The following is an 11,865-nucleotide window of genomic DNA, read 5'->3' on the forward strand; positions in this document are numbered from 1 at the left end:
TTCCCTTCGGATCAGTTTTTGTTTTTAACTCCTCATCTGTGTTATCAACTAGATGTGCATCTTCAGTTGAGGTCATTTTAGCTGGTTTAGGAACCACATAAATGATCAGTTTAGATGGGGATGTGAAAGCTTTGGTTTGAAGAGTTCTTGTACGCTTGGTTTGAGGCAGCTTAACTACTTCTTCACTATCAGTTTCATCATTGTCATGAATAACAATATTTCTTTTCTTTTTCGTTGACTTCTTTGTAGGTGTCTTCTGTGTCTTCGCAGTAGTCAAGTCAGTTGATTCTCTGGACTAAAAATTTGCTAGATACTCAACATTTAGAACTCTAAGCTTATGCAATTGAGAAGGTGCTTGAAGAGTAATTCCAAGAGTTTCAAGAAGTTGACTAGCTTGTAATATATATCCCGAGGATTGCTTGGTAGGTGTCATCATTTGAACAAATATGTTAAAGAGGATATTACTCTAGTTGATCTTCACACCTTTCATGATGGCAGTCATTACTTTGAACTTTCCAACGGTTAGTTTGGCGAAGGACCCTCCTTTTGCCAAAATACTTTTGGCTACAATATCAGCCAACATTTGATATTCATGCTTTAAGTCTCCTTTGAATCCAAACAGAGAAATTGGTTGACTTGAACCAGAAAATGTGCTTTGCATCTCATTTATATCAGTATTTGATATAATATTGAAGTCAGTATTACCTGAGGTAGGTAAACTGAAGGTGTTGGCGAAAAATTCTTCACTGATTTGAATGGAGTGTCCGCCAAGAGATAGTAATAGTATGCCATTATCCTGAAGTGTGCAATTGTGATATAATGACAGCAAGTCCGTTTGATATAAGTTCAAACTTTTGATATCCAGAAAAGGCCGAAGTCCAGATTGTTCCAGAGCAGTGCAAACTTTGGATATCCCTGGTTTATCCATTCCATATAGAGACTCAAAATCAACCGCGAGAGCATTGAGAACGTAAACTGCAGATGAAGTGGCCATTCGAAATGGTTCCTGTGAATCGATGAGGCAATCATAAGAGAAGTTAAAGATCGATTTAGGGTTTATGACATACTGAATTGTAGTATTTTTTGATGACTTGGTCAATACGACACAAGTATGACGTGGCTCACAAAGTAATTTAAAATTCAAATTACATCGTACAGTAAGGCGGGAAATAGTACACAAATTTATTTTTATAAGTACTACGTGTTTGCAGAAAAAAATGAAGTATAACAGTTTATCCGATTAAGTTGAGCTAAGGGATATGAGTAACATTGTGCCCTTGTTTGGTTTTGGTCAGAGGTCTTATGTGGCTTGTGAGGCATGTCGAGAGAGTTACTTTGAGATTGAAAAGAAAAAGATCGACGAGAGAGTATTTGAAAAGGTGATGAAGGTTTGGTTGAAGATAGAGGAGCTTCACATGTATCATCATTCTCAGTTTCCTCCGAGGAAGTATGAGGATGCACAGGAGATAGCTCAGAGGGCGATGTACTACATGATAGCACTGGATACATTTGAGCCCAGAGACATTTTTAAGGAGAAAAATGTTCTCTATATGATGCTTAGTAAGGAATACATCACATTGGTTCGTATTGCAACTGATGAGCTAATGGACCCTTCAGTTGCTCCTCTTCGAGCATGGGTGACTGACTGGAGTTATGAGATATTCCTTAAGATGAGGGAAATAAAAGGTGTATGATTGTATCCTATCAATTTCAAGTATTAATGAACGAAGTTTTTATTTAAACTGAGTTTTGTGCATAAATTATTTTACCTAAACTGTGTCGATGCAACTACTAAGTAAACAAAAGTAAACTAAGATAGTAAGCACAAAAATCCATGTTATCAGATAATGATTACATGCAATCAAATTTCAAAGATTTTTTGTCATAAACAGTGCCTTATTTTGTGAAAGTTATACGTAAGAGACTTTTGATATTCTTCATATTTTAAATGTAATAAAAGCTAGAAACTCTTCGATATCTGGGCTGTTAGTCTATATATAAAAAAATACTCAAGAGGTGCAAGTAAACACTAAGTTAAGTAAAAGAAATGGAGAGTTGGAGAGCTGCTCATGAAGATTTCATCGAGGGGAAGATTGCTTGTTTACGAGTCAAGCTGATCCAGATGCACTTTAGGGGTCCAGAGGCACTTGATCCTAAGGAGGTGCGTCGTTTGGAGAAATATAAACAAGTGCTTCGAATAAACGACCGTGCGTATGTCCTTGGTCATGAGGGCATACAACTCCTGCTCTTGAAGAAGGAGTTAAGGGTAGTGACCCTTTTTCATGTCCTGGAAGAAGTGGAAGATGGCCCACTGGAGGAGCATCTTCGTCTTTGGAAAATGGCTATGGAAATCGAAATAGATCTTGTAAATGGGGTTTATTAATGAAATATGCTATTTTATTTTAATGTGTTTTATGTTTATATTTTTTATGTTTGTTACAAAACCAAAGTATAACTTACAAAAGAATTATTTATCATTCCCCCTTAATGTATGCTTATATCTTCTTAAGTAGAAGGGAGGAGACTTATCGTATCTTTAAACAATTATAATAAAATATCAATAGAGAGTCAGTTTAATGTTTTTGCGAAGAATTCAGTTTAGGTCATGCTAAACTGTTTGGACTTTTTGCAATGGATAAACTAATTCTAATTTAATTCAATAAGTCCTAAAATATTTCGAAAGTAAGAAAACATAGACTCTGGGAGTGGTTTGGTGAAGATTTCTGCAGTTTGTTGCTCTATTGAAATGTGCTCCAGTCAGATATTCTTCTTAAGTGCGTGATCTCGAATGTAATGATGTCTAACTTTGATATGTTTTGTCCTTGAATGAAGAATGGGGTTGTAAGTAATTGCAATTGTGCTGGTGTTATCACAAAAAATTGGTGACTCCTGTTCTTCAATTCCATAATCCATCAACTATTGTTGAATCCAAAGCAGTTGAGCACAACAACTTCCTGCAGCTAAGTATTCAGCTTCAGTTGTAGAGGTTGCAATAGATGTTTGCTTCTTACTACACCATGATATCAGTCTATCCCCAAGGAATTGACATGATCCACTTGTACTTTTTCTGTCCAGTTTACATCCAGCATAATCAGCATCCGAGTAGCCAACTAGATTGAAGGAGTTATGCTTAGCATACCATAGACCAACATCTTGAGTCCCTTTAAGATACCTTAGTATCCTTTTACCAGCTATGAAGTGAGACTGCTTGGGATTTGACTGAAATCTGGCACATAAGCAAACTGCAAAAACAATGTCAGGTCTACTGGCTGTTAAATAAAGTAATGACCCTATTAGACCTCGATACATTGTTGCATCAACTGATATTCCCTCTTCATCTTTGTCAAGCTTAATTGATGCACCCATGGGAGTTGTGGCAACTGTGCAGTTTTCAATACCAATCTTTTTGATCAGTTCTTTGGTATACTTGGTTTGACTTATAAATGTCCCATTTTCCATTTGACGAACTTGTAATCCAAGAAAGAAATTCAGTTCGCTCATCATGCTCATCTCGAATTTTTCCTGCATTAACTTTGAAAATCTAGTGCACAGTTTGGGGTTAGTTGACCCAAAGATAATGTCATCAACATATATTTGAACTAATAAGGTATGGTCACCTTTAGTGAATTTGAATAAAGTCTTATCAACTGTGCATATTGCAAATTCGTGTTCAAGAAGAAATTTAGTTAAGGTGTCATACCAAGCTCGAGGAGCCTTTTTTAGTCCATAAAGAGCTTTGTTTAAATGATACACATGATCTGGGAATTGATGATTTGTGAACCCTGGTGGTTGTTCAACAAACACTTCTTCTTGAAGTTTTCCATTCAAGAAGGAAATTTTAACATCCATTTGATAAATTTTGAAGTTTTTGAATGATGCATACGTAAGGAATATTCTTATGGCTTCCAGTCTAGCTACTGGTGCATAAGTTTTGTCATAGTCAATTCCTTCTTCTTGCCTGTATCCTTGAGCTACTAGTCTTGCCTTATTTCTAACCATAGTTACTTCTTCATTAAGCTTGTTTCTAAAGACCCATCGAGTGCCAATAACTGATTGATGTGTTGGTCTAGGAACAAGATCCCAGACTGCGTTTCTAGTAAACTGATTTAACACTTCTTGCATGGCCTCTATCCAACAACTGTCAGCCAACGCATCTTCAATTTTCTTTGGCTCTTCTTGGGATATAAAGGCTGCATGAAGAAGTTCTTTAATCATTTGCCCTCGAGTCCTTAGTGGTGCCGTAGGATTACCTATCACCAATCTGAATGGATGCTTTTTGGACCATTTAAGTCTAGTATTAGGATGATGTCCACTGATCACTTGTGCTTCTGAATCTTGATTAATCGTGTTGTCTTGATTAATTTCTGTTTCTTCAAAGTGAGGGTAATGTTCTTGAGTCTCATGATGCTGCTCTTCAATATTCTCAACTGTGTGGGTTTGATGATCATCAACTGGTTGAGCAATGTTACAATCCTCAACTACTGGGTCCACTAGTTCCGGTTCAGGAGATTAAAGTGTTCTTGTAGGTGGTGAAACTTCGTCTTCACTCTCATCCTGATTATTATTGATAAAGAAATACTGTGGATATTTTTATTCCATAAAAACTCTCTAGATTATCTTGTAGATAGATTTTATCTTTTTCTAGACTTTATCTTTTCTTTCTTCTTTCCTACGCTCAGTAAAGATTTCAGTTTCTTCTTCAGACTTTTCTGCACACGCTTGAACGGCCAAAGAGAAGAGCGAGACGTGAAGATTTTCTTCTTTTCTGAACTAGGTAATTTCATATCTCTCCTCTCACTCATCTCATTTCTTTTGCATTTTTATGGATTTAAATTGAAGATAATGACAAAAGGAGGTTTGAATTTAATAGTTTCTTAAAAATCCTAAAATAAATATGATACGGAGATTGCATTTTAGGGGTTTGGATTTGATAAAATAATGTAATTGTAAAATTCCCAAAATATTTGTTTTTGGGGAAATTGCATATATCACCCCTGTGAAATCGCGTGTTTGCATCAAACAGCATATGGGAGAGTCACTTCAAGAATATTGGGAGCGGTTCAATAAGCTTTGTGTTAGCTGTTCGCAACATCAGATAAGTAAAAATCTCTTGATTCAATATTGTTATGAAGGTTTTTTACCTCATGATAGGAGCATGGTGGATGCGGCCAGTGGATGAGTTTTTGTAGACAAAACACCGCAGGAGGCAAGGAACTTAATTTAAAATATGGCAGCCAATTCTCAGCAATTTGGTACCAGCAGAAGCGATCTGGCACCAAGAATAAACAATGAGGTAAATGTCTCTTCCCTTGAACAACAACTGATTGATCTGACGTCTTTTTTGCATCAAATGGCTGTAGGAAATGGACAGAATATGAAGATATGAATTGTCGTATCTTCTTCTCAGGTCTTCGTTCGTTTCTCGGTCTGAATTATTTAGCATTTTTGGTCTTTTATTTTTGAATGATGTCTGTGACAGGTGGGTTGTAATATAAACAGAGAGGTCATGCCGAAATATTTTTTGGAAATCCGTATTTTATTTAGTTAATTTTAAAAGTTGAGTCAGGGTCATTTCAGTCACTTTTATTAATCACCAACAGAAACAACCAAGCTCAATCAACAGAGCTTATTACAGAGATGGACTAAGACAAACTCTCAAGCTAGATACAGACACGATTGAAGCTATTGATACTTGAATCTTCCCGTCACAATCTACGCTTAGTTTTCTACTCCAAAATCTCTCCTTCTTCTCTCTCAATATATTCTGAAGAATTTTATTTTCTGTTATTTCGTTGCGGCCATCTTTCATCTGCTTATATAGAGAATTAAATCGACTTTCATCTTGGGCTTTAGGTCAACATTAACTTACGGCCCAATTATAAAGTCAACATGGCACAACCCGATAAGACTTCATTTATCAGTCTGATCTGCTCTTGTACTTCGATCTGCATCGATCTGCCTTCAAGCTTCCAGCTTTACGAAAACTTCATCTGACTTCTAACCAAGTCACAATACTCGAGCAATCTATCTTCATGAACTCATCCGAAGACTCATCTGACCATCACTTCGATCTAATCCACGCGAAAAAAGAAACTGTTGTGTAGCCTCCTGAAGTTTCTTACCAATGAACTCAAATTGAAACATGTTCAACGCGAAAAAAAAAACTGTTGTATAGCCTCTTGAAGTGTCAAACCAATGAACTCAAATCAAGATTTGAACCATACCCAAATGATCAACGTATATCGTTCCTAAATAATTAACTTTTGGCGCAAAAAATTGAAAACTTATTTGGTATATTTGTTACAGGATATGATTACCATGACACAGGTTGTACTTGCTTTTTAGGAACTATGATTCAAGAAAGTTGTTCAGAAGTAGCCGGAATGTCTTCAACCTTCCGAACTACAAACAATACACCATTAGTCTCCGCGATTTTCAAAAACTCTGTTGTCAGTCGGGCAAGTTCTTCTAGGTGTTTCCGATCATCAACAAGTATATTCCCCAATTGTACAACCAGCTGTTGTTCAGGTTGTCTCCCTTCAACTTGTTGTTGTTTAGGCTATCCCTCTTTCACTCATTTAACCATTTCTTCAACCCTTAGCAATGCAAATTTTCGGAGATAGTATCCACATGATGCCAATGCAACCTCTAGAAAATTTAGCACGAGCTGTGGCAACATCGGTATGTGAATACTCTTGAACATATCAATAGATCTTAAATCTCTCTCACACGTGTGCGTTAGCTAAATGAAATAGGTAAATCCAGCTAACGTACATAGAACACAAATCCCACTCATTTCAGTAAAATACTTAGAAACATAAGCACCTATTATCGGAAATAATGTCAATCCCGGTGCCCTAAAAATCAAGAAAACAAATATTCTTAGACCTTGATTCTCATACGATCTAAGGGACATCTCCCAACATATTAAAACTCTCAATATACTCATCAAAATCCTCCAGCCATTGGTCCCAACAACAAAACACAAACATCCTCTCCAAACAAGACATCGGTGCAATGTTTTTTTCCGCAACAGATCTTTTGTTGAAGCCATATTCAAGAACTGGGAATAGCCACATTAGAAACACGCAAATGAAAAGAAATTTGCATCCTGATACCGTCTACTCCTCTGCTTTTTATTCAAAAGATGTTGCTGATTGCTGGGATAAATATGCTGATAGAGAATTCCTTGAGGAACATAACATTGATTTGGAAAGCTATGAAGCTCAAAATATGATCAATTTTTTTGAGGTAAGGAACCTACTGGCCACTGTCACTACTGTCGGTCCGTATTGTAGGGAAATTGTTAGAGATTTCTACTGCAACCTCACTGAAGCTGTGAAGGATCCAAGGTACTTGAAGTATGGGAAAGTGTATGTGCGTGGACAAATTTTCTCCTTCAGTCCTGGTGTGATCAATAGATTTCTCCATACTCCTGCCAGTGATGATGTTGCACTGCCTTCCATGAATGAGATGACATCTTTCATTACACGTGGTCAGGTTTCAGAGTTTCCAGCTCACCCTAAAAAACTGCAGGCTGCCAAGATCACATCTTTATACTCTGTTCTGCAAAAGAATGCGGTGAAGACTTGGACTCCTTCCGGGAACTCCACTGTTGTTACAAAGCACCAAGCTCCAGTCCTGTATGCCATTGGAACAGGAGTCAGTTTCAACTATGGCCGACTAGTGGGAGTTTTGATTAAGGGGGAGTTAAGTTGAATACTTAGGGGGAGTTTTGATTAAGGGGGAGTTAAGTTAAATTTTTTTAATTAACTGTGTTTTGTCCAGAAAGGCAAAAAGGGGGAGATTGAAAGAAATATTTTATTCCTTAAAATCTCTTAATTCTAAAAAGATTTGATTTAATATCTTTTGCATTTCTTGGACATGAAGTAATTTTATATAAGTTATTTATTTCCTTGAATAACTGGATTTGTGATATTATTAAGTTTATCATATCATATCTAATGGGTATCGTTTTCTTATTGTGTAGATTTGATATGATCAAATCTTGAGAATCCTATGCATACAAGAAAACCAAGAAGAGAAGGATTCTTGCCTATATATTGAGATAGGCGTGCACAAAGAAAAGATACCGACCGAAATAGAGAGAGACCGTGCTATTTTCTGAGAGCTTCACGTTCGTATATTGTGAGAAAGCTGAAGATTTCTCTTAAGCTTAGTTGAGGTCGTGTTCTTACTTGTTACCTTGTAGAATTGAAGAGCACTCGAAGATCGAAGATCAAAGAGTGTTTCGTCTCTACAAGTTTTGACATCAAGAGTTTTTCTCCTTACTTCGTTTTCTTTATTCTATTTCATATAGAATTTTTAGGAGAACTTTTAGTCTTTAATTTCTCACTTGTTTTGAGAAATTGATTTTTACAATGATCACTAGTTTTAGGGTTTTGTAAACTCTTTGATTCGTTTCTGGTGAAGTTTTGCCCTGAGGCGCTGCAAGAGTATTTTATACTCTTTCTTTATTCATTTGAGTCTGTTTATTTGGTTGCTTGTTTATTTTATTCACGTTCAAATTATATTTCGCTGAAAATTATTCAAGATGTTATTGTAGGTGTTGTCAACACCTTTGGACAACACCTCAAATTGCTTATGTGCAACCCTCATTCCCTTACACTACCATTTGGATACGGGCTACTACACTTTGGAAGTTCCGATCTCATGAATGCAATTGCGTGTCAAAACGCTGGCGACACGTTACTAGTACGCATGGCCTAACTCTTTGGATGTTCTGATTGCTGGTTCGGTGGTTCCGATCTTACCCTCAGCTTCCGAACTGCAACTCTTGGTCCGAATACTTCGAACCTTCTAATCTTTCTATGGTTCATGTTCGGACCTTCCAAATTATCCGAGTTAACTCTGACTCTTGGACCATTTTTGGACATCCTGTATTTGATTTTTTGGTCTGATTAATCATATTAAAATCTCTTAATCAAGTTTAACAATTTAAGCTCGTAAAATGAGATTCGGGTTACTACACTTTGTATCCATTTAATATCTTTTTTTAGTACAACTTAGGGTGGTGGGGTGGGGATTTCTAATTTTGTTTATCGTGTGCTTTGAACATACGCCTCTCCCCCACCCATATGAGGCCGGGAGTGGTTTACGGCAATCCAGTAGACATTTAAGAACAAAAGAACAAACAAATGATGCAAATAAAAAAGAATTGCTCTGGAAGTTACACACGAACTTTTTTCACCAGTAGCCTTGAAATGAGAAGTTGGGCATTGCTTCTCTATAGATGCTTCAAAAGCTCTTAATGTTTCCTCTTTACTAAAAAAACGACTTGTGTAAAATTTCACCAACTTTGTTGAACTCCCAAATCCTATAAACACCAGGCTTTTATAAAAGAATTTAACAAATAATTATCATATAAAACAAAAAATAAAAAATTAACATAAAATTTAATGACTCACTATTTAATTAAATACGAGTATATCGAAAGTAAGCATGCTTTACTGTCTCCAAGAGTTAATACCTTTGCTCTGAACTCCAACAACATTATCATATAACTTATTTGTGCTACAAAAAATCGATCTGGTCTATAATTTGATTAAAATTTAATATAATAAATGTAAAAAAAATATTTCATGGGTCGATCATGTAGGAGATCTGTATCACAAACTTCACTCGTGAGACGGTCTCATATAAGTTTTTTTTTTTAATTTATGCTAGCATATACAAATTTGTAGAAAAAGATACCCTAAATGATATCTCAATATTAATACCACATCCATTAATAAGATTATACCCAAGAAGTTGATATCAAAACTGACCAAATCACTTGACCGTGGTAAACCATGGTCAAGAAAAGGCCAAGTTATTTTTTCCAATTATTGTTGTGTCTGTTTTTACAAACCAATCTTGATTTTGATGATGACGAAATTTTTTGCCATGTTTCTAATATATTTACTTGAGTATGTAGTTGGTTGATCATAAATTGGAAGTGATAAGGTGTTGAAATATAATTTACAAACCAATCTTGATTTTATTTTTATTAATTAAGTTTTGAAAAACCTGCAATCATCATGTTAAAGAATTAATTAAGGATTAAATAGAATGATGTATGTAAATTTTATTTTTCACTATTTTTTCTTAATTTATGTATTAAAATAAATAAACTTATATAATTAAGACGGAGGTAATAATCCATTTAAAAAATAGCCGTGGGGCAAAATCATATCACATTTCTTTGTTTCAATCCCTTTGTTAATTTTCTTCAGAAATTCAATGCCGAACAAAGTTATATATCTATACTATATTATAATAGTTCAACCTCTTAGACTAACCGATTTTGACACACCAAAAATTCTTTCCATTTTACCCCTAAATTTAACACACATCTTTTATGTTAGATTTTAAATTACTAAATTATCCTCGTTTTTCTCTAACAACCTTATCTCCTTTTATCTTTATCTCTTTTTTTAAATTTCATCATTTATCAATTCATATTAAATTATTTACAAAATTTTTTTACAACTTTTCTCTAATTTATGTATCAAATTATCAAGCATGTAAAGATCATGTGTCACGGTCACTGATATATATTATATTGCACACGCCAGTCACTAGTAATAATAAAACACTAGACATGGCAAATCTCAAACCTACTAATGCATCTTACATACTAATGCATCTACGAATTATACTAATTTACTAATGCATCTACTAATTATACTAATACATCTACTAATTATACTATTTTACTAATGCATCTACTAATTATACTAATGCATCTACTAATTATACTAATTTAATTTACTAATGCATCTACTAATTATACTAATACATCTACTAATTATACTATTTTACTAATGCATCTACTAATTATACTAATGCATCTACTAATTATACTAATTTACTAATGCATCTACTTATTAGTAGATGCATTAGTATGTAAGATGCATTAGTAGGTTTGAGATTTGCCATGTCTAGTGTTTTATTATTATATAATTAACTTTGTTCGGCATTGAATAGGACCGCAACCTAACCACACGGTGAGTGTCCAACTTACACACACACACACACACACACACATATATATATATATATATATATAGAGTTTTGCTATCCTGCCCACCCACCGTGCCCACCTAATGTGCCCACCATGAGGTGACACTCAACTATTGGACGCACAATTCATCACATCCAATAGTTGAGTGCCACCTCATGGTGGGCACATTAGGAGGGCACGGTGAGTGGGCAGGATAGCGAAATTGTATATATATATATATATATATATATATATATATATATATATAACACCCGGTACTTTTAATACGTAAATTCGCATGCATAATTAGGGATTTTATTTATTTAGAATTTTAGATTATGGGTTAAATAACTATGTGAAATTATTTATGCATGATTTAAGTTATTTTAAGTATTTAACCCATAATTAGTGATTTTTCATGAATTATTGATATTTGAATTATTTTATCGCGTTGACGGGACTGTGGACGGACGAGATGACAACTTTCTATCCAAATTATTTTATGAGTCTTTTTAGAGCCCAAAAATATTATTTTGAGTTTTATTTCCTCAATATTTTTAGTATTTAATTTTATATAATTTTAGAAGTCCATTTTTATTCAAAATAAGCCAAAATAGTGACTTTTAAATATTTTTAAAATTCCCTTAATTATGTATTTCGGGATTTTTAAATTTATTATCAGATTTTAATTGTTAGTTAGAGTTTTTAAGTTATATATTTTAAATTTAAAAACCCTTATTAATATATTTTAATTATCCTAAAACCTATTTTAATTAAAAACTTAAACCTAAACCTATCCTACCCAAACCCTTCAACCGATCACTCAGCCGCCTCCATCAGTTTCTCACCCCCATCTCCAT

At 34.6% G+C, this 11,865-nt stretch overlaps 1 protein-coding gene across 1 annotated transcript; it reads left to right on the top strand.

Moving 5' to 3' along the window:
- The first annotated feature begins 7,017 nt into the window (after positions 1–7,017).
- On the top strand, positions 7,018–7,719 carry LOC140878937 (uncharacterized). The gene has a single exon (XM_073282561.1). The coding sequence runs from the start codon at positions 7,018–7,020 to the stop codon at positions 7,717–7,719; it is 702 nt and encodes a 233-aa protein (XP_073138662.1).
- The last annotated feature ends 4,146 nt before the right edge of the window (positions 7,720–11,865 follow it).

Source organism: Henckelia pumila, chromosome 2 (genome assembly GCF_033568475.1).
Source record: "Henckelia pumila isolate YLH828 chromosome 2, ASM3356847v2, whole genome shotgun sequence".
Taxonomy (NCBI): domain Eukaryota; kingdom Viridiplantae; phylum Streptophyta; class Magnoliopsida; order Lamiales; family Gesneriaceae; genus Henckelia; species Henckelia pumila.

Bases quoted from the DNA above. Each gene is read 5' to 3' on its own strand.
- LOC140878937 (XM_073282561.1), top strand. From the start codon at position 7,018: ATGTTTTTTTCCGCAACAGATCTTTTGTTGAAGCCATATTCAAGAACT.